The sequence below is a fragment of the Cervus canadensis genome, chromosome 12 (genome assembly GCF_019320065.1).
Source record: "Cervus canadensis isolate Bull #8, Minnesota chromosome 12, ASM1932006v1, whole genome shotgun sequence".
Classification (NCBI taxonomy): Eukaryota; Metazoa; Chordata; class Mammalia; order Artiodactyla; family Cervidae; genus Cervus; species Cervus canadensis.
The window spans coordinates 3,688,481-3,712,057 of record NC_057397.1 but is presented as its reverse complement, the minus strand read 5'-3'; the positions used below and the strand labels follow the sequence as shown (position 1 = coordinate 3,712,057).

Here is a 23,577-nt window from a genome sequence, read left to right as displayed (position 1 = left end):
TGTGAGTTGGGAACCCACAGTGCTGCAGTCAGGATGACAGGACAGCTCCCCAGGGGCACAGATGAAGTATTTTCTACAATCTGTGATCAAATGAATGGTTCAGTAAAGAGAGCACTAACTGATGGACACGGCAGAAGGAGCTGAGACCAAAGCCAAGGTTGGGAGATACTTTTTCTGGGCCCTGGCGGATAGTCGGGGAGCGGAAGAGGACGAGCCCAGTGGTAAGGATGCCCCGGCAGTGGGGCTGTCAGCCCCGCAGCAGCACCGGGCGTGGTGAAGCTCCGCTCACCTTATGAGCTGAAACACACTCTCACACGTGGTCCTGCGTGCCCGGGCCTGGCGACTTTTGCCAAGGCCCTTGGTTAGCGCTTGTCAGTGTAACTCAGTTCAGTGGAATGAACGGCCGCCTCTGCACGTGCTCAGCGTCTGGGCCCTCGAGATCCTGGACCGTGGGGAGGGGCTGTAAGGGACTCACTGTGAAGTGCAGTGGACGGTGCAGCGGTCATGACAGGGGGTTCGGGGGCACTGATGAGGAGGCGAGGAGGGACTCTGCTGTAGGCCCAGGAGGAAGGGCATCCTCCTTCCTGGAAGGAGGAATGGAATAGCATTGGAAGGAACAGCATGGGTCAGAGAGAGGCCTGGGGGAGTGCGCGGTGTGTGCACTGCTTTATTCACAGTGGACAAGGGGATGTGTGTGTATAGACATGTATGCGTATACATTCCTTCAGATGCACACACGTATACATGAGTACATATGTTCATCTCTCTGTTTTTTTCTCCTCTGACAGGTGTAAAGCCCTTCAAGTGTTCCTTGTGTGAGTACGCAACTCGTAGCAAGAGCAACCTCAAGGCTCACATGAATCGTCATAGCACTGAGAAGACCCACCTGTGTGACATGTGTGGCAAGAAGTTCAAGTCCAAAGGGACGCTGAAAAGCCACAAGCTCCTTCACACTGCTGATGGTGAGTGAGTGATGCCACAGCGAGCTTTCTCTCCTAGGAGTGCGGTTTGAGGTGGGCCTTCCAAGTCCAGCCGACGCTGTGGTTGTGCGTGGAGCAGGGGGGAGCCAGGGTCTGGAATTTCTCTTCTGAAGGAGGGCAGAGTGACCTCGCTTGCTTCCTCAGTGCCCCGGGCTCTGTGCTGACCCCACCTGTGCTTGCTGGACACTTGCTGTACGTGTGTGTGTGTGTGTGTGTGTGTGTGTGTGTGTAAGCATGTGCATGCATTTGTGGGGGTGGGCGTGGAGGGGACTCTGCCCCAGGGAATAAGGCATCCTCAGGAGACCTTGATCTGGAAGTTTCAGTCCTGTTCAACCCTCCCTCCCCACCCGAGCCTGATGACCTTGAGGAGCTGCCATGACTATACCTGCTGTGTGTCCCAGTCACCAGGAAAGTCATCCGGCAAGGAGCCAGAGAGACAGAGAAAGGCAGAATTGCACAGTTGTTTTAGGAAGACCGGCAGCTGTACAGTAAAAGAGCTATCACATTTAAAATTCTCCTTTAAACCACAATCGTATGAGGGTCTTCTCAATATTCCATGTAATGAGATTAATAAACTGTACCAACGAAATGTTATTTTAGCACAATTACATACAAAAATCGGAGTCTGCTGTAAAAACTGAAGTGGTTTCAATGGAGATTTTTTGTTTTAGCACATAGAGGGTGATCCTGCTGGTCTGTTCTGCCTTTAATTTGAGGTGGTTCTGGGGGTCTGTCTTACGTGCTGTCAGTGAGCCCGGCCCGAGGGCCTTGAGGGAAAGCTGAGCACTTAGCCTGGAATCCATCGGAATTTAGGATCAGGTTTGCCTCGGGCTGCACCAAAGCCAGAGCCCTGCTATTCATTCAGACTCAAGCAGTGTGCTGTAAATTAATAAATCCATAATCAAAATAATTAAAAATACAATGACAGTAAATCCGTCGTATCCTGAGTAATGGAAGCATTAAGTCGTGTAATTATTCATGAGTTCTCACACCTCTGCCAGCAATAAGCCTCACTGATGTTTCTTGACAGGGTAAGCAGATTATTCCTGAAGTCCCCAGTGATGCCCCGGTTACGAGATGCGGCGGCCCCCGGAGCCAGGAGGGTCTGGCGTGTCCCTGGGCCTCTGGGGTGATCTCTGCCTGGCCCCGAGCTCTGGGCTCGGCACTGAGGGGTGTTGAGACAGTGGCACTCACGTCTGATCGGGCACCGCGGACAGGCCGTCGGGGTCTTGGGGGGATGGGATCGGCGTGAACAGCCATGTCCCAGCCAGCATCCTCGGGACACTCAGCCCATCCCCCCTCTCTCCCCGCCGGCTTCCCTGAGTTTGTCGGCAGGGAGGGGAATTCAGGTGGGCAGAGATGTTTTTCTCATTTAATTGTTTCTTTGGGTAAGCTAGGGAGCCTCATGAGCTGTTTGGCAACTTCTGAAGCAGGCTTTGAATCCTCGGGGAAGTGTGCTCATATAGGGCCTGGCTACCTTGATGAGGCGCCCAGCCTGTAGCCGTAGGGTTCCCGCTTCACTTTGAGCCGCGCGTGCCTTTAGAGCTGGCCTGAAGGGGTTCGGTTTTCAGTACAGCTGTTGTGGCAGTGATAATTCCGTAGGTTGTTCCAGAGAAGCCACGTAGCAGACGGAGCTGGAGAGGCGTCAGTCTTGCCCGTCTCCACCTGGTACGGTGACCTCTCTGCGCCTCGGTTTCCTGCTAGTGAAGTGGGGATAGTTGCGCCTCCCCTTCTACTGGGTGTGAGGGTGAGCTGCAAGCGATGCCCTGCTCCTCGCCCAGGCCTCCTTCTTGCAGTCCCCCACTCAGTCTCTTTCCTGGTGCCTCCTCAGCCCCGATCTCCACACCGAGGACTCTTCTGTCTACAGCTGCCCCTTCAGCGGTCCTGTCTGCTGCATGGCCTTAAACACAATTGTAAAAAAGTTATTTTTCGCTGCGCAGGGTCTTTGTTCCTGTTAAGCACTTTCTCCAATTGTACCGAGTGGGAGCTACTCTCCAGTTGCAGCTCACAGGCTCTCGGGCTCGGGCTCAAGGCTTGTGGAGCTCAGGCTTGGTTGCTCCTTGACAGTTGGGATCTTCCTGGACCAGGGATCAAACCCCTGTCCCTTGCACTGGCAGGCGGGTTCTTATCCATTGTACCATCGGGGAAGTCCTTGGATCTCTTTTAATGAAGTAAAAAGGAACTGAGTAATTATCCTCTCCTTTACCTGCTTGTGAATCTTAATTTTTCACATGTATTGGCTTCTTTAAAGTGATCTAGCCTTGTTTATTCATTCCTATTTCCCAAAGGAGCTCATTACTGTGCCTTAGAAGTGATAGACCGGAATGGGTGACGGTTTCAGTTAAAAAGATTTTCCAGTCGATATGTACAAAGAGAGAGATTGATTCATAAAGGGCCCGATTAAACCCTTTGCATGTATGCCAACAGGTACAAGAACCTAATGCAGAAATCGTGCTAGTAACACATCTCCCCACTTTTGACTTTAAAGGGGGTCTAGACACATGTTATGTGGTCTAGAGGTTTGTACATCATTCTGCCCACCCAGAACAGATGGGAAAGGCTCAGTGGTGCAGTGCCTTTATGTTATGTAATCAAACAGGAATTCTCTAATCATGAAATGAAAAGCTCTTTGAAGTTCAATGCTAATTCCTTTGGGTCCCCTTCTTCCCCCAATCCAACCTTCCCTCTTACACTTGAGATGAAGAAGTTTCCTGGTAAAATTTGCAAAGAGGAATTACCCAAGCTTCAAACACTCTTGTGTGTGTAGTAATTGGACAAGTGGAGAGTTGAATATGGGAATGAGGTCTGAGGGGAGGAAGTACCACTTTTCCCCATGCTTCTTCAATTTAATAAGCGATCCCATGGCTCCACGTTGAAATATTCTCGGAGATTTAAGTCCAGAGTTTTTTCAAGGTCCTCTTTCCCCTGAAAAACACAATCACTCTAGGGTAAAGTAGCCCTACTTATCTGTGTCCTCTTTACTTCAAAGAAGATGCACTCTAGAACCAAGAAGTTAAAAGAAGATGGTACTTGAGCAGCCATTTGGGTAATCTTAGCAAGTCCACTGACTAGGCTGCAGTGAGCCTGGCCTCTCTGAAGCATCCTTCTCCCGCTCTTCCTCCGACTTCCTGCTAGAGAGAAGGTCAAGGGTTACGGGTGGGAGTGGGGCAACAACGTGAACACAGTGGTCTTTTTCTGTGACTTGTCTTCACAGGCTGGGTCCTGGTGATGGGCAGGAGAGGGGAGGGCTGACTCCAGGATCCAGGACTCCCACTTCTCTGCACCCTGCCCGGGGCTGACTAAAGCTCTTTTTCTGAGATTTTTATAAACCATAAGAGTAACTGAGCTCATACTCTAAAACGAACCACCGAGCTGACTGAACAGTTAGCTTAGACGAACACACAGATTTAACTGTTGAGTTAGGCTTGGTTACCTACAGTCTCACCTGGGCAGAGGAGACTCAGCTGCAAATACCTGGCTCAGCATCTCGAATTTAATCCAGATCTGGTGCCGTGTTCTTCCCTGGTCTTGTATCGCGTTCTGCCTTCTGTTTCTCTCCCTGTCTAATGCTGATCCATTCCTCCTGGTATCAGAACCAATGTACTAATTACAGAGAATCATCCATCCCTCACTACGGTTGCTTCAAGTTCAGCTGCTAAAGTACAGAGGCTTCTTAAATGGCCTTTTTATTGCTGTAGCTATTTCTGTTCTGAGTTGCCATTGGACAAATTACGGCAGATGCCAGAACTGGAAAGACGCGTTTCACTTTGCAAAATGCCTGCTGCACAATGCCTGCCTGCAGTGCCTCCTGCAGGGTGCATTTCTCACTTGAGGCGGCTGACCCGTGCGTGCCAGGCTGTGTGGAGAGGCAGCGCGGCAGAGTGGGTGAAACCTTGGGCCCCCGAGGGCAGTCCCAGGTCGGAACCGCTTCCTGCCTGAGTGCCCTTGAGCAGGTACCTCGTCATCCCTGTTTGTAACTTGGGGTCGATGACGATTCCTATGCGTGCGGGTGCATTCATTTCCCACGGCTGCCGTAACAGACCGCCACACATGTAGTGGCTTCAAACAGCAGATTTACCATGTGACAGCTCTGGAGGTCGGAAGTCTAAAATCGAGGTGTCAGCAGGACTGCCTTTCTTCTGGAGACCCCCGGGGAGAATCTGTTCCTTTAAGCTCTCTGGCCTCTAGAGGCTGCTTGCATCCCTTGGTTTGCAAGCCCCTCCTTCATCTCAGCCAGCACGTAGCTCTCACTCCCTCTCTCTCTGTGCTTCTGTTGTCACATCTCCTCTGAGTCTGACTCCCCGCAACCCCCCAGTAAGGACCCTCGCGGTTTCATTGGGCCCACCTGTATAATCCAGGATCATCCCCTAACTCCGGATTTTTAACTTGATCCCATCTGCAAAATCCCTTCTGTGTATAAGGTGATGTTTACAGGCTGTGATTCATTTGCCAGTGCAGGAGAGGCAGGTTTGATTCCTGGGCGGGGAAGATCCGCTGGAGAAGGACATGGCAAGCCACTCCAGTATTCTTGCCTGGGAAATCCCATGGACAGAGGAGCCTGGCGGGCTACAGCCCACGGGGTCGCAGAAGTGTCAGACAGAAGTTAGCCAGTAAGCAGCGATCTTGGCGGGAGGGCATGATTGCCTTGGCTCAGTGGGGCTGTGGGGAGGTTGGCCGGGCCCCACACGCCGAGTCAGCTGATGCTCGGTGCTGGGTGTGTGCTCCTGCTCTTGGTGATTGGTATCTCCACGTGCCCAGCCCCCTCAGGGTGGGCCTGCACCCAGGGGGCACCTCCACACAGGTGCAGATAGATCTTTGTGGTGATTAGTCTGTATCACCTGTTTCATTTACGAAAGATCAAATTCCTTTTCTCTCAAATATTCCTTCACTAGGAAGGCACAATGCAATAGTTAATATTTGAAGAGTATCAGTTTTTAAAAGGGTAAAGGCAGTTTTCTGAAAAATTTGCTTATGCAAAATACCACCTTTTTCAGTAAGACTGGATAAACAGTCATAGGAAGGCATTTTCGCTTTTATGCCTCCTGGTATTTTTACAGTTTATACAGATTTTTTTTTTCTAAGTATTTTAGTGCTTCTTCAAGTTTAAGGTACACATGAAGCTTGATTTGGCAGGAATTGTTTAACTTAGCAGTTATTTCAAACATGCTGCCTTAAAGCGTGTTTTCCATCTCTGTCTTTGTGTTCTGATGGAATCCAAATGCCAGAAGACAAGGGGACGGTTTTGTTTTCTTCTGACGATGTAAGGTGTTTCTGCCATTCCATTCATCCCTGGTTTTATATAGAGCTCTATTTAAAGTAACTAAGCAGCTGGAACCGTCCTCAGGGAAGCTCATCAAGCCGGATGAGGGTGTAGTAAGAAACAAAGGAGACAGCAGGTGTGTGTTTCTTTTCTCTTTTTTAAAGAACTTTTTCCAGTTTTACTGAAATACAGTCCACATGTAATGTTGTATTAGCTTAAGGTGTACAACATAATGGTTTGATACATGTATATATTATGAAGTGACTCACAGTAAGTTTATTTAACATCCATCACCTAGTTATTTGGGGGCAGTATATGGTTTTCTTTTTTCCCTCCCATTATTACAACTTACATTGCGGGAAACTTTTTCTTGCATATGAACATTTCCTTCTTTTCGAATTAATTCCCTAGGACATATTTCCAGGAGCAGGAGGGCTCAGGAGGGCTGTTCCACTTTGGTTCTTTAAATCGTGCACCGCGCTGCCAGCTTACTTTTCAAAAAATTATACCAGAAACATAACAGTGTTCCCGCTGAACTCTTTCATTTTTAGCATCGCATCTTATTAAACATGTTCAGTTTCTTAGTTCAGTGGATATCAAATATTATCATTTCATTATACTTTTTAGTGTTTTGATGACTCATGATATCAATCAGGTGAATTAGAGGAGGGGTCCCCAACCTCTGGGCCGGGGGCTGGTACCTCCTGTCAGATCATTAGATTAGAAATTAGGTTAGAAATAAAGTGCACAATGGATGTAGTGTGCTTGAATCATCCTGAAACCATCCCCCCATCCCCAATCCTTGGAAAAATTGTCTTCCACAGAATCAGTCCCTGGTGCCAAAAAGGTTGGGGACTGCTGAATCAGAGGATTTGATGGATTAAATGAGTAACATGTGTGAGGAATTTGTAATGTTGACTGGTTCCTAGCACTGTGTGTAAACTTCTTTGTGGTCATTGAACTTCTTTTGATTAATTAAATTGGATTTAATCCTCTCTTGAGTGCGTTGTTTGTTCATGCCCTTTCTTCCGTGTTTGCTTTGAGGAGTTTTGGTGTTTTTTTTTATTCTTGCACTTATGGATTCATTCAACAGCTGTATTTGCTGGGCCTCTTTTGGTTGCTGTTGACAGAAGCTCACTTGAGGTCATTGAAACAGAAAAGGGACATTTATTGTATCCCTCAGAGACTGTCCCTTGGACTGCAAGAAGATGAAACCAGTCAATCCTAAAGGAAATCAGTCCTGAATATTTGTTGGAGGGACTGATGCTGAAGATGAAGCTCCAACACTTTGGCCACCTGATGTGAAGAACTGACTCATTTAGAAAAGCCCCTGATGCTGGGAAAGATTGAAGGCAGGAGGAGAAGGGGAGGACAGAGGATGAGATAGCTGGATGGCATCACCGACTGGATGGACATGAGTTTGAGCAAACTCTGGGAGTTGGTGATGGACAGGGAGGCCTGGTGTGCTGCAGTCCTTGGGGTCGCAGAGAGTTGGACACGATGAGCGACTGAACTGAACTGCAGAGACTTAGACGTGTGTGTGTTTAAGATTATTATTATTTTTTGATGTGGGCCACTTCTACAGTCTTTATTGAATTTGTTACAGTACTGCTTCTGTTTTACGGTTTTGTTTTGGGGCACGTGGGGTCTTAGCTCCCTGGCCGGGGGTCGAACCCCCACCCTGCATTGGAAGGCGAGGCCCTAGCTGCTGGCGCATCGGGAAGTCCCGGGCCCTGGTGTTTGGGTTTCTCCTCAGGACTGTCCTGCCTCCTCTTCCGTGTCTGGGCCCCGTCACCCTTCCGTCTTAGCTTGCCTGTCGCTTCCCCACAGAGGCCTTCCCTGACGGCCCAGCCCCACCCTGGCCCCCTCCTTCCCCGGCCTGCCACCCTGCCACCCTGGGCGCTCCCTCCTCCGCCCACTGCGACTGCGCGCGGCCCCTTAGCTTCCCCAGGGGGGCGCGGGCTCCCGTCAGCTCCTGTTGGTGCTTCGGTGATGGACAGCTTCTGAGTTACCTGCTTTAGATCCCACAATTCAGGTTCCTGGCTCCATCGGCTCACTGTCCACTGTGGTCCCATCATCTGCAGCTGCGGGCGGGGGATGGCGGGCGTGGGAGGGGGATGGGGGGATGGCGGCTGTGGGGGGAGGGGGAGGGGGTGGGGGGATGGTGGCTAGGGGGATGGCGGGCGTGGGGAGGGGAGGGCGTGTGGCTGAGCCTCCTTCGGCTGGGACGCTCCTGTCCTGGCACTGCGGGCACAAGGGCATGGGATGAGATGTCTGCTGTCCCGTCCCCAAAGTGCAGCCACCCCGCGAGGGCACCACAGGGGCCAGGGACCAGCCAGAGACGACTCCATGAGCCACATTCCCCACCCCCCACCCCATTAATTAGGCATTTTGGATACAGAAACAGGTAATACCAGCAGCAGCCAGAGAGAAAACACAGATACCCCACCATTGTGACGCTAGATGAGAAACAATATAAATCAGTAAAACAGGGGTATATTACAACTGAGTTATGAAGATACCTCAAATATTGAGAAATGCAAGTATGAATATGAAGTGGTTCAATTTCAATGTGAAAATGTTACAAAATGAGGGATGTCAAAAATGAATCAGTGAGATGAATCTTTTTTTTCCCTTTCCAGTAATGTAGGTCACATTGTGCTTTTTTTTTTCAGCTTTTTATTTTGCATTGGAGTATAGCTGGTTAACAATGTTATGTTAGTTTCCAGTGTACGGTAGAGTGACTCAGTTATGCATATACACGTATCTATCCTTTTTCAAGTTCTTTCCCCATTGAGGTTATTATCGAGCAGAGTTCCCTGTGCTATACAGTAGTTCCTTGTTGGTTATCCATTTTAAATACAGCAGTGTGTATGTGGATTCTTAGGTATGTGTGATCCAGGGCTTTGGGGTGCACGTTTAGGCTCTACCACCAGCTGCTTCACAACCTGACAGGTTGCTCAGCTTCTTGTTCCTGGTTCCTCTTTCATAAGAGTGGTGTCCTGCCTGTGTCCCAGGGCTCTGGTGGCGCTGGGTGAGATCAGACAGGCCAAGTCCTGGCACAGCTGTTGACGGCCAGCAGCTCAGCACGCAGAGCTTGCCAGGCGTGTTGTGTGAAAAAAATGAATGAAGGTTTTCTTTTTTTTTAAACCCACCTCCTTTTTCCTTTGTCATCGTTTCTTTCTCTTCCCTGGCTGCTCTGGGACTCATACTGACACAGCCATTTGCTGTGCGTCGCCCAGCCCTTTGAGGTCACTCTAACCTCAAGTAAATTCTGCGTTTCTAGCCATCTCTCCCTCTGATAGCCGGGAGTCTCAATGGAAAGCAATCTGATAGTCTCAAATCAGTGGTTTTTTGTGTTTAGTCATGTGTCTATATTGCATTATTTTAATTAGGCAACAAAAGATTCTGTCCAGTGCTCTCCCAGGCCTGTTTGGTGGGGGCGTCAGTGGTTGTTGGAAACATCTGTCATATTTATTGCTGGAGCTCTGTGCCTCATAAGGGATGCTCTTAGGAGCTGCCTTCTCTCCTTGTCTCTTGCTGAATCCCGGGAATATATTCATAAAAGGCTGACTTTGGCTCTCCAATGAGGTGATTCCATTTATTCGTTTCAGGCACTAATCATTTTTAGCACTTTATCTCTTACTCTTTGATCCAGATGTATTAGTAATGAGTGAAAATATTTATCAATGTGGAGAGTGGTTTTATCAGCTTTCCTCCCCACGCTGTGCCGGTGGGGAACCCAGACACCATTCTGCTCAGGCTGCCTGGCACAATAATGATTTTCTGGGTGAGTCATACGCCAGCGGGGAAGTATGGTTGTCTGAGTTTAGGTAGGAGATGTGCAGCAATGGATGGCCTTCTGTTTGAAAAAGATGATACTGTGTTTAAGAGAAGGTGTTAATTGCTCTCTTGTTATTGTTCAGTTGCTAAGTCATATCTAACTCTTTGCCACCACTTGGACTGCAGCACACCAGGCTTCCTTGTCTTTCACCATCTCCTGGAGTTTTCTTAAACTCATGTCCATGGAGTCGGTGATGCCATCCAACCATCTCATCCTCTGTCGTCCCCTTCTCCTCCTACCTTCAATCTTTCTCAGCATCAGAGTCTTTTCCAATGAGTCAACTCTTTGTATCAGGTGGCCAAAGTATTGGAGCTTCAGCTTCAGCATCAGTCGTTCCCATGAATATTCAGGGGTGATTCTCTTTAGGATTGATGGACCTCTGTTAGAACAATGATATCTCTGCTTTTTTAATATGCTGTCTAGGCTTCTCATAGCTTTTCTTCTAAGGAAATCGCTCTCCAGTTATGACTGATTTGCCTTAAGCATGAAAAGGTTTTCCTCACGCTTTGAACTTGCAGAATTCGTAGAATCTAGAGCATGGGGGTCATTCACAGGTACAGTTGCAGTAGCCACATGTTTATACTACTGTTTTCCTTTCGCTGCTCCTTTTGAAAGTACTATTCATGTGAATTGTCCAAAATTCCCTTTTTGTTTCTTGCCCAGCTCAGTTTGGTAAAATGTACAGGCTAGTTACAGTGTGTGCTATGCATTCAGGTGCTGGGAGGGCCAGAATGAGTAAGACATGGTTCCCGCCTGTGGGTGGCTGATGGCAGGTGGCGATGATGCCGCAGAGCCGGGGCAGAGTGCGTGGAGCACTGGCTCCTCGCCTGCTTGTGCCAGAGACGTTGATCAGCTTGAGTTTTGTGTTAAAGGGAAGAATGACCAGATGCCAAGAGACAGTGCATCCCAGGCATGGAAAGTGTTAGCAGAGGCTCCGACACGACTGAAGTAACTTAGCAGTAGCAGTAGCAGCTGGGGTCTTAGACGGCAAAGGCAAAACAGGAAGTCAGAGAGAGGAGTCAGGAGGGGAGAGACATTTCTGGGTCTGCGGACCCTCTGTGCCCAGGCCCTGGAACCTCAGCTTTGACCTGTCTTTGGAGTTGTTGAGGGTTTAGGCAGGAAGGGCTGTGGGCGTTTCTGTGTTAGATCGGAATGGAGGATGGGGCTTCAGGATGGATGGATGGATGGTGGAGGAGGGGAGAGGGTGGGTGATGGATGGAGGGTAAGGGAACTGGTTCAGAAGGCTTTTACCACTGCCCAGAAAACAAATGAATGGGGTCTAAAACCAGTGTGGAGGTTTTAGAAAGAAAGGGAAATAGATAAAAAACTATTAGGAGTTGAAATCAGGTGCTGAAAAAATGAGTGAAGCTGGGGTTGTGGCGACGTTGACGGAGGCTGCCAGGTCTCTAACTTGGGTGATGAGGTCAGTAATCACCTAGGAAGGTCAGAAGTGGAACCCATTTGATGGGTGAGACAGTGATTCCAGATTAGAACGAGTGTGAGTAGAAGATAGATTTTGATATCAAAGGTTTACAAAAGAAGAAGGACGGGAGTGTGGCTGGGGCACTCGGACTTGAGTGTATAAAGGGTGGCGATGGGAGATGGTGTCTCCAGCACGCGGAGAGTGATCAGAGAGGCACGGAGGAACAGGAGGGGCATGGAGTCAGAGGCGCAGAGGGTTCCCTAAGCACGGCCCATCAGCAGAGCCACGTGCAGTGGAACCTGTGAAAGATAAGGGCTGAAATCTGCCTTTGGCTTGGTGGGTTGGCGTCGTTGGTCACTGGTCACCTTGGTGAGACAGGTTTTGGGGTGAGCTGGTGCCATCTTCCAGGGGGTGGGTTCACAAGCAAGTAGGAAGGGAGTGTGGAGGCTGCAGAGGGGCAGCTGTTTCAGCCAGCTTGTGGCAGAAGGAGAGGTGGGAGTGTCCCCAGAAGGGGCCACATGCGGTGACCGTGGTCCTTGTCCCCGAGGAAAGCTCAGCGGCCACTAGTTCATGACGAGCGATGCTGCCTTGAGAAGTAGGTCACCTTTATATCTGGTTGCACGTTGCTGTTTTTGCAAGTTGTTTTATTTTTCCTCATCAGGGGGTAAAAAAATGTAGCGTGCCGCATGTATCTGTCGATTTAACACGTGGGCTTGTTTATCGCGTTGCTGAATGTTTACCAATTGCTGAAACATAAATCCTCTCAAAAGGCCAGTATTTCACATTTCTCTGTCGTTTTCTCTCTAGTACCCCCTCAAATCTGCCTTTTATGCGCCTACCGGAGTTGTTGCTCAGTTGCTCAGTTGTGTCTGACTTTTTGTGACCCCTGTGGGCTGTAGCCCGCCAGAGTCCTCTGTCCATGGAATTTTCCCAGCAAGAATACTGGAGTGGGTTGCCGTTTCCTTCTCCAGGGGATCTGCCTGACTCAGAGATCAATCCCACGTCTGTTGCATGAGCAGGCAGATTCTTTACCACTGAGCCACCTGAGAATCTCCCTGCCAGAGCTGGGAATTCCCAAACACAGATCTCTTCTTTGGCTGAAGGGCATCCTGCAGCTCCTCCTGGCTCTCGGGGTGGCGTCCCCGCTCCTAGGGAGACCCTGAGGCCCCTGGCATCTGACCCCCAATTCTCTGCCGGCCGAGGCCGAGGCTGCTGCCTTGTGCTTCCCTGCCGGTTCCCCTGAGGTCCTGGGCCCCCCACCCCTCGATGGCCTGGGGTGTCCCAGGGCCTTCATTCCCGCCCCAGGCACATGCAGGGGCTGCAGCCTGACCCCGCTCACCTCCTTCTGCTTCTCTTCAGGGAAGCAGTTCAAGTGCACGGTGTGTGACTACACGGCCGCCCAGAAGCCACAGCTGCTACGCCACATGGAGCAGCACGCCTCCTTCAAGGTAAGGGCGCCCGGCCGGCGGAGCAGACCTCCAGGTCGGAAGTGCGCCGCTTCTCAAAATAAGGATGGGAGAGCCCCCTTCCCCGCCCCTCCGGGCTGAGCCAGTGCACGTGGGGCCGGTCACGTGCCTGCAGGCCCGCTGCTTGTGCAAGCGTAGCACTTCTCTGTACTTTGGGAGCCAAGTCCAGGAGGAGTGTTAGGAGGATGGAGAAAAGGCGCGCTCTTGCTGTAGTAAGATGTGTACAATAGGCTTTTGGACTCGGTGGGATTAGGAGAGGGTGGGATGATTTGAGAGAATAGCGTTGAAACATATACCTTTCCATATGTAAAGTAGATAGCCAGTGTGAGTTTGATGTCTGACGGGATGCAGGGCATCCAGAGCCGGTACTCTGTGACAGCCTGGAGGGACCGTCACAATATTGTAATTATCCTCAATTTAAAATAAATAAATAGGTTTTAAAATGTGAGTGTCTTAGGAAAACCTGTCATGATTTAGAGCAAAGAGTATTTGTTTAAGGAGGAGTGTGTGCACTGTCAGATCCTGGATTGCCCCGACGTGGCAGGTGTGATGATGCTGGGCTGGCCGGCGCTGGTGAGAGAGCTGGAGGCGCGGAGGCAGCGTGTAGCAGGGGCTCTGGAGGCCCTGGCTCTCCTGATCTCTGCTATTCTCTAGTGCCTCCAGCTGATGTTTCTTCTCTGTGGATGGTAACTCCCTGGACCGTGGCTTATGGTGGGTACTGGCAGCAGGAGCTCCGGTCCTGTGAATTTGTTTCATAAAAAGTACTGCTCAGCACTCGGCAACTTGACCCTTAAGACCAGTGCTGCTATTGCTGGCGTGCACATGTGGAGACGGGAACACGATGCTCTGAGATGTTTCTTGAAATCATGTCCATCATTAAGTCCCAGTAGAATGTAGAAGGGACTGTGGGCGACTACACTTGGAGGCTGTATTTATTGAGCATCTCCTGTGTGCCTGCGTCAGGAACTTCACCTACCTCACTCTGATTCCACACAGTAGACGTCATTGCCCGTATTTGACACCTGAACAGCCTGCATCTCAGACAAATGACCCCCATGAGTCTTGACTCAACACCCAGATCCACAGATTTCAGTCGCTGTTGTAATCACGGCCAGCCTGTGTCATCACCCCTTCCGAGGTGACGCTCCCCATTGACAAGCTCATCTGATGCTCAGAACAGCCTTGGGGTGAAGTCACAGGAAGCCCATGATCCCTCCTCTTGTCGTTAAGAAGCCGGGTGGCTCGGGGTGAGATGAGGGCTCTGGTGATTTAACTGTCCAGGAGGTGAGGGAGCCGGAACTGGGGCTTGGCCTCCAGGGTCCCAGGCCTGGGCGTCCCTCACCAGATCTCAGCCCCTGGGCATTGGCAGAGAGGGGCCAGTTGGGGCATCTGAGGCTGCTGTGCCTGTCGATTCTGTAGCTGCTTTAACATCTGCACTGAATACAAGTTTCTTAGGTGGGACCCACGTGTCACCCAGTGGGAGTGTGAAATGTCTCAGTCGGGATGTTCTGTGTTTGTGTACATTGTACGTAGTGAAAGTTCAGGGCTTTATGTCCATTCTGCATCTCTTAGACGTGTTTCTTTGAGGAGGGACTCCGGATTTCCCTAGACTGGTGCGGTGACAGGACTAGAGGATGAATGTCAGGGCAACTTTCACTTCACAGACGAGAGATGTAGACCCGGGGAGGCTGATTTCTGTCCTTGCTGTTCCAGAGTTGGAGCTAGACTTCTAATCTGTTCCTAGGTCTCAGCGTGGAGCATCTTCCCTTCCTAACCAGACTTGGCTGAAAGGCTCTCTGCCCCGAAATCCTTGTGGATTTGTTCCTCAGAGCTTTACATCTCTGGTTTGTGTGCAGAAGAAGTGCATTTGGGGGTGGTTTAATTGTAGGCATGTGTGGTCTCCATCACACAGCTGCCCTGGGGGGCTTTGGGAGCCCCACTAAGCTGGACCCCAAGTCATGGCCAGTTTCCCGTGGGCTCCCTGTGGATGTAGGTGTAACCCCTGGCTGAGCGGTGCTCACGCTGGGGATGAGGTTCAGTCTGAGTGAGAACCAGTGAGTCAGTCCTGGGCTCCTCCCTTCCTTCAGGTCTGGGTGCTCTTGTACACACGTGTATAAATCATGCTTCTCAATTGCCTAGGGCCAGCGAGGCAAAATGACGCTGATGCCTGCCGGCCGCCCTCATCCCAACAGTAATTGTCCTTTTCCTTTCCTTTCGGTCCATTAGTTTTCCATTATGTTGTTACAAATTACTTCCATCTTCGTAACTTAAGCAGCACAAGTTCATTCTCTTAGGGTCTCCATGGTTCAGAATTCCAGCATGGGCCACACTGGGCCAGCGTCCACGTGACATGCTCTTCCTTCCTTGCTTTCTGGCTCCTGCAGGCTGTCCGAAGGCTCGTGACCCCTTTGTCTGTCTTCAAAGCCAGTGGCCATCCTCATCCTTCTCCTCCTCCGGTTCTCTTCTGCCCCCCTCTTCCAGCTCGTGTGGGCCCTTGTGACTACAGTGCACGCAGTTAGATAACCCAGGACAGTATTATCTTAAAGTCAGAGGATCAGTAACCTTAGTTCTACCTGGAGTCTTAATTCCTTTTTGCCTTATACATACAGTTCTGGAGATTAGGACATGGTCATCTTTGTGCTTAGTCACTCAGTCATGTCCGACTCTTTGGGACCCCATGGACCATAGCTTGCCAGGCTCCTCTGTCCATGGCATTCTCCAGGCAAGAACATTAGAGTGGGTAGCCATTTGCTTCTCCAGAGGATCTCCCCAACCCAGGGTGGAACCTGGGTCTCCTGCCTTAAAAGCAGTCATCTTCAGGGAGGGTGTTTTTCTTCCCCTGAATTCCCCTCCTCTTTTTCCTTCCTCTCACATCTACTCTGTGGTAGAAAATTTTCATGCATGCTAATAAAACATAGTATGCATCTCCCGAGTTCCCTTTTCCTGCCCTCAGTAAGTATGATGAAGAAGTCAAGCTTCGGTGTTTTCCCATCCCAAGATGAGACTTCCTGTCTTGGGGCAGCATTGCTCATCCGTTGCAGTGGGCTTGCTAGAGGAAACCAGTTTACCTCTCTAGACCTGGATGTGTGATTTTCAATATATAATTTGTGTCAGGAAACACGGTAATAAGGGCAGACTCCTGTATCACCTTTTAAAATTACATGATATAATTTATATATTTTTTAAGAATGAAATTAAAATGTGTTCACTAAATAAGATTTGGAAAATGCTTTCTGATCCTTTTCCCTGGAGGAATCTTTGGTGATATTTTTAGACACGATTGAGGTCACACTGTAAATGAGCATTTTATATTTTTGATGGGGATTAACATGTCAGCTTTATCAGTGATAAAGCTCTATTGGAGAATGTGGCTTAGATGAGTGGCCAGATGGTTTGCTAAGAATACTCCACTCCTGAGTTAGAGTAGTCTCAACAGCTAGAGGCTAGACTGGGGCACCTACATGCTTTAGGCATCATACATATTGCCTTGCCTTTTTAATTAAAAGCATTTTTTAATTTTTGGTTGTGTTGGTTCTTCGTGGGCTTTCTCTAGTCGTGGTATGCGAGCGTCTCACTGGGGTAGCTTCTCTCGTTGCAGAGCACAGGCTGTGTAGCTCTGGCTGCATAGTTGTGGCACACGGGCGTAGTTGCCCTGCGGGATGTACAATCTTAATGGAGGATCAGAGATCGAACCCCTGTTCCCTTTATTGGCAGGTAGATTCCTAACCACTGTACCACCAGTCTGGTATTGCCCTTTTTTAAAAAAAAAATTCTCATTTCATAGGCCTTTTCTCATTACATGAAAATTCATTTATTAACTAGTTTTAATGGCTGCATAAGGATGAGACTCATAGTTTTAATTAAACAGTCCCCTTGTACCTGCACAGTTTGGTCATTCCCAGTTCTTGCTGTTGTAAGTAGCCTGATAGTGGACATTATCCCAAAAGCATTTCCACATCACCCTAAATTCCACAGACTGTGAAACACTGGGCAAAGCTGGCCAAACCACTGAGGATTCACAAACAGTGAAGGTGTTGTATGTGCTTCTTGCAGCTGTAAATAAAGTGCGTTCCCTAGGGTGGAGCTGACACCTAACCTTAAAGAGATGCGCAGGAAGATGTTCAGACGGGAGGAACCAGTGCCGAGCAAGGAGTCTCTAAACAGACACAGACTTGTTCTCGCGTCCCGGAAGCTCTCTGCTGCTTACACATAAACAAGCTACCCACTGTGCTGTAAGCCGCATGATCAACAGGCAGACTCACTTGTGGAGTTTTGTCCGTTAGGCTTAGATGAACCCGTGACTGCTGATAGAAATGTCCTCAGTTGTAGGGTTGGTGGATACCATGCCAGTCTCCCTGCACTTTAATAGTAAAGAGTGACTTTATTTAATTTAAAAGCATTTTGAAATAATTTTAGTCTGATCATAGTTTCAACTTATGTTTGCAAATCACTCATTCTAAATCTCTTCCAGGTGTTGTTTTCCTTTTATGTAATTTTAAGACATTGGTGTTATTTTACTTTTGTTGTTGTTTTTGGCTTTGTTTATGTTGTTGTTTAGGCAGACGAGGATCAAAATCTGGATGCCACTGCTTACTAACTAGGCTACCTTCTGGGATTCTGATCTTTCGCCCTTTTGGGCCACAGTCTCCTCATTTGGAAATTGTGAACGAACAATGATACCATTATTTCAAGGGCTGCTTTAAGAAGGTGGGGTTGATCTGAGGGAGCAGATTAGAAAGAAAGTGCCCCCAGAGCTTGGGGCAGACTCGGACCACTAGCCCTGTGCAGGCCAGCCTGAGGAAGGAGGTGCTGGGAGGATCTCAGACTTGCTCTCTTAGAACAGGATCGGGGGTGGGGCAGCTCTGGCCTCGGCCACCTTTCCCGTCAGACTAGTTCTTCTCTTTCAGTAAGCCTGGAGGCCAGCCCAGCATCCTCGACTCCATCCCAGCCCTGTGTGCTTCTGACGCAGGGACTCCACGAGTCCAGGCTGCCAGCCTCTGTGCTGGGTTTCAAACTGTGAAGGAAAGGTCCTGTCTGGGTTTTCGTATAAAGTGTGTTCCTGTGCATGGCATAGAGCTGGATCTTGTTAGTGCCCATGTGTGTGTCCGCATGCCTGTACACACCCCGTCTGGCAATCACTGCTCTTTAATTGTAGTACTCAGTCCATTTGCATTTAATGTAATTTTTGACATGACTCACTGGGAAGTTAGTGTTGATTTTCTCCGTCATGTCCATTCTTCGATCCTCTCGTCTTCTCTTCTGGCTTCTGTCGGGTGAATTAGGTGTTTTTCCAGTATTCCATTTTATCTCGTCTATTGACTTTTTCCTCTGAGAGTAGAAATTTTCTTTTTCAGGTAAACTTTTTAGGACAGATGTAGAATTACAGAAAAATCGTTACAGTAATACGGGGAGTTTCCATATTCCACGTACCCAGTTTCTCCTATTGTTAGCATCTGACGTTTATATATCACATTTGCTGCATGTCATTATTAGCTAAAGTCCATATTTTATTCAGATTTCCCTAGATTCTACCTGATGTCCTTTTTCTGTTCCAGGAGCCTATTAGGATACTATATTATGTTTAGTCATGATGTCTAGGCTGCTTTTGGATGGGACAGTGTCTTAGACTTTCCCCAGTTTTTTGATGGCCTTGACAGTTTTGAGGAGTGTACCGGAGAAGTCAGTGGCACCCCACTCCAGTACTCTTGGCTGGAAAATCCCATGGACGGAGGAGCCTGGTAGGCTGCAGTCCATTGGGTTGCTAAGAGTCGGACACGACTGAGAGACTTCACTCTCATTTTTCACTTTCATGCATTGGAGAAGGAAATGGCAACCCACTCCAGTATTCTTGCCTGGAGAATCCCAGGGATGGGGGAGCCTGGTGGGCTGCCATCTATGAGGTCGCACAGAGTCAGACACGACTGAAGTGACTTAGCAGCAGCAGTGAATAGTACTCAGTCGTGTCCAGCTCTTTGCGACCCCATGGACTATATAGTCCATGGAATTCTCCAGGCCAGAATATTGGAGTGGGTAGCCTTTTCCTTTTCCAGGGGATCTTCCCCACTCAGAGATCGAACCCAGGTCTCCCGCATTGCAGGCAGATTCTTTACCAGCTGAGCCACAAGGGAAGCCCAAGAATACTGGAGTGGGTAGCCTATCCCTTCTCCAGCAGATCTTCCCGACCAAGGAATCGAACTGGGGTCTCCTGCATTGCAGGCAGATTCTCTAACAGTTGAGCTACCAGGGAAGCCCTTGGAGTACTGAAGAGGTATTTTATAGCATATTCCTCAACTAGGATTTGTTTGCTTTTTAGATATACTTTTTTTAAATTTAGTTTCTGTTGTTTTTTTTCTTTTTTAGTCACTGCTGTAGACATTACACTATGTATATGTATTCTAACACGTTCTAAGTAACTGTAGATATGCTATTTCATAAACAATGGAAACACTATGAATCATAATTTGTATTACTCCCTCCTACCCTTTGGGTTCTTATTGTCATATATATCATTTCTCTTTGTGTTCTAAACTCCTTAATATAGTATTATTTTTTTCTTTAAAGGACATTTAAAAATACATATGAAAAATAATCTTAAGAATTTCTTTTTCGTTTACTTACATACTTAGCCTTTCTGGTGTCCTTTATTTTTTCCTGCAAGCCTAGCTTCCATGTGATAAATTCTCCTTCAGTTTTTTTAGCATTTGTTATATGCTGGTTTGCTGGAGTTTAATTATTTTAGCTTGTGTCTGTTTGGAAATTCTTTGTCTTCATTTCTGGAGGACTATGTTGATGACTGCAGATTTCTAGGGGGACTTCACTCTCAAGGTATTGTTCCTTAAAGGACATTTTGTCCTTCATTATTTTTGAGCCTTATCATTTCCTCTTATATGTAATGGCTTTTTCCTCTCTGACTAATTTAAGATTTTTTTCTCTTTGTTTTTTCATTGTATTAATGTCATTAATTAAGCTTAGGTGTGGTTTCCTAGTGTTTACCTTCCTGACATTTTAAATCTGTTGATGTCATGTGTGAGGTTTTGGCCTTTCTCAGCCGTGATCTCTTTAAACACTGCTTCTGCCTCATTTGTCTTCTCTTTTTTCCCCATAGGACTGTAATACCTCCTGTATTGGCCTGTTTGATATCTCACAGTATTCAGATGATTTCTTTCTTTCTCTCTCTAATTCTTCTTTATCTTTGTGTTTCAGTTTTTGTGATTTGTATTAATCTTTAAGTTTACTTATTCTTTCTCTGATATGTCAGTTCTGCTGTTTAGATGTTAAAATGAATTATTCATTTCCGGGTTTCTTTGATTTATAGCGTTTACATTTAGTTCTTTTTCCTCTGCTAAAATGTACGTATCATTTGTTCACACATGTTTTCCATTAGAGTCTTGAACATTTTTATCATTGTTATTTAAATATTTCTGTCTAGTAATTTCAATATCTGAGCAATCTCTGCCTAGGTTTCTGTTGACTTTTTTCCTTGAATTGAGTTACATTTTCTTCTCTGTACGTCTCATAATGTTTACTTGGATACTTGATGTTACGTGTGGAAGAACAGTAGAGACTGATGGCCATGGAAAAGTAGATCCCTCTCTGCATCAGGCCATCGCAGTGGGGACCGCACAGAGGATAGCAGGCCTGACGCTGTCCTTTCAAAGCTGTGACTGCGAGCGTGGCCCTTGGTTGGTGCGTGGTTGCTGGGACGGTCCTGCGTCTCTTTGGCTTTCTGCTCCCTGGGAGCTCTTTCCTGTCTCTGCCCAGCCTCAGGAGAGCATGCAGTGCAGCTGCCGAAGGCTCCGTGCCCCTGATGAGGGTGGTGGTGGGCTTCCTTCCCCTGTCCTGCGTCAGCCCAGGAGTCCTTGCTGCCTTTTCTGTGCACCCAGCGTGTGCCAGGGCAGGCGGCGTTGGGGTGAAGCCAGGCCTGTGTCTGACGCCAGGCTCACGGGTTTGGGGAGAGCCATCTGTGTGTAAAAAGCAAGTACATTATCTGCTGCCAGACAGTTATGTGCTAAGCTCTGTGGGAACCCAGAAGAGCAGCTAACTATTCCAACTCTGTCATTTTTTAGAAGCTATATTGTAATTGAGTTAATAGAGTATTATGTTATCATGTAAAACCTATAGTGGTTGAAACCTGTAGCAACCGAAAAGTTATAGTTGACCAATGTCCACAAATCAAAGGGAATTAGTGTAATCCCTTGTTGTATTTCTGACAATGAACTTGGTCCCAGAGGCGTTCATTCACAGTGTGTCCATAGGAGGCTGAGTCAAGGTATGCATATAGAAGATGCCAGCCAGCTGACCTCATAGGATGGGTAAGGGGCTTAAATGCTGAACTGAGCGGAGGGGGTGTTTGGATGAAGTCAGCCGGGATGCGGTTGTGTAACTAAATCACTCCTAGCTTCCAGTCTAAACTTAGTAAACAAGGGAGTGGAAGTACAGAAATGATCTCAAAGAAGCAGAGTGTTGAGAACCACACTTTCGTAAACAATTCAAGTTAATCCTCAGTCTGAGATCCTCAGAATCCCCCAGCATGCTGAGTCACCTGGTGCTGCTTGTAGCAAGCGTCGTGGCTTTATTTCTGCTATGGCTTCTGTTACCCAGGAGATGGTTTCGTGCTTCCATCAGAAACTTCGGCCACAGGGAAGTGGTGGTCCTGTGGCTAACATTCCGTGCTCCCAATGGAGGGGACCTGGGTTCGACCCCTGGTCAGGAAACTAGATCCCACATGCTACAACTAGGGCGTGGTGCTGCCAGATAAATAAATATAAAAAAATAAGCTTCTACCACAGTGTTGAATGTTTAAGTATCTTGTGTCAGAATAAAAAAGACAGATGGACTGATCCCTTTAATAATAACCATCTGCTGGGCATTACAACAGGTGTGTCAGTATTTACCTTATTTTGCCTTCAAAGACACTATGATGTAGGTATTAATCTTCCCATTTTAGAGATGAGGAAACAGGCCCAGAGCCCAGTTAAGTAATGTACTCAGAAATAACACAGTTGTTGAGTAGTGGAGCTGGGACGTGGAGCTGTAGCTCTTCATAGACAAAGCTACCCTCGTCTACCACCCTCCACTTTCTTACCCTCAAGCCAAGCGGAAGGACATTTTGACCCCCTTACCCCTCACTGCTTTGATTGTGTAAGCCTGCAGTTAGATGTTTAGCCATCAAAACTCAAGCAAAATCTTTATATAAAATGCTGACTGAGTATAAACTTAGCAGCTGTAGCATTTCCCAAGTTCAGTGGAAATTACTGAACCATGGTACAAAGAGAGTAAGAAGTCAAGTGGAGGGTTGTTGTTAGTAGTGTTTATTTTGCTTTTCAGTTCTTACTTTCCACAAAAGTGAAGAATCTGAGATTGTTTCCCTTTTTTCCTTTAGGGGTGTGTGTGTGTGTAGGAGGAAGGGTCATGGTGGGGAGCATGGGGTCAGAGGGGGCCATTTACTTATTTTGAACTGAAACATCTCTGCTCAAAACCTGTTACACCATCTTCAGCTTCCTTGTATTTTAGATTTTTTAAAACACTTTGGGGGATAAAAAAAGGGAAATTGGATTGTTTTATGTTAAATTAAAATCCTGTCTGTCTAATAGTATGCAGTATATTCTCAGGAAATATTGCATTTTGACAGCATAAGTGATTACCAAAAAAAATCAATAACTGGAGAACGCTGAAGAGTCTTCTGAGCTCTTGCATGGAAAGCAATTAGTGTGGATTGATTTACTGTTATTTATCGTGATGAGATAATTGCCTAATGTAAAGCCATTTTGGACCTTGTGGTACCCCATGGCTTTAAAACATTTATTCTTTTAAATTGTTTAATTTGTCTCTGGCCTGCTTTGTGCTTGGTGAATAGTGTGAAGACCTGGCTTTTTTTCCTCTGGATCCTTGGTCCCAGGCTTGGTTTTGGTTCCAGGTTGTGGTTGGCCCAGGTCAGTGCAGTCCCAACCTTGTGCTCTCAGGCTTACAATCCTCAAAAGACACGGCCAAAAAAAAAAGGAAAAGAAGAAAAATCACAGTTCTCTTCTCTTCTGCATAGATGGGCAGCTTTGACTAAGGGCTCAGGTAGCAGAGCACGTGTGGCTGGCGGGACAAGGAGAAGGAGGTGGTGCTCTCGTTCACATCGGTAGCATCCCTTCAAAAGCTTTGGCACAAACCTTTTTTTTTTTTTTATGAAAAAAAATTTTTTGGCCACACCATGTAGCATATGGGATCTAGTTCCCCCACCAGGGCTTGAACCCTCCTGCAGTGGAAGCACAGAGTCTTAACCACTGCCGTGCGTGCGTGCTAAGTCGCTTCAGTCACGTCTGACTCTTTGCAACCCTGTGGACTGTAGCCCACCAGGCTACAGTCTTCTGTCCATGGCCTTCTCCAGGCAAGAATAATGGAATGGGTTTCTGTGCCCTCCTCCAGGGGATCTTCCCAACCCAGGTATCGAACCCACATCTCTTATGTCTCCTGCATTGGCAGGTGGGTTCTTTACCACTAGTGCCACCTGGGAAGCCCAACCCTTGGACCGTCGGAATTTCTGGCACAAACCTCTTTAAAGGGTTGACCGTCAGGAACGTGAATCCATGGATGTCCACTTGTCCCTAGCCCTCCTT

General features: G+C 47.8%; 1 protein-coding gene across 2 annotated transcripts in view; it reads left to right on the top strand.

The window, feature by feature from the left end:
- Positions 1-23,577, top strand: part of ZFAT (zinc finger and AT-hook domain containing) — a 140,759-nt gene that overhangs the window by 73,050 nt on the left and 44,132 nt on the right. For both annotated transcript variants that reach the window (XM_043483276.1, XM_043483275.1), the window contains 2 exons: positions 789-962; positions 12,867-12,955. In XM_043483276.1, the coding sequence (XP_043339211.1) occupies positions 789-962; positions 12,867-12,955 (263 nt within the window). The remainder of the gene's footprint in view (positions 1-788; positions 963-12,866; positions 12,956-23,577) is intronic.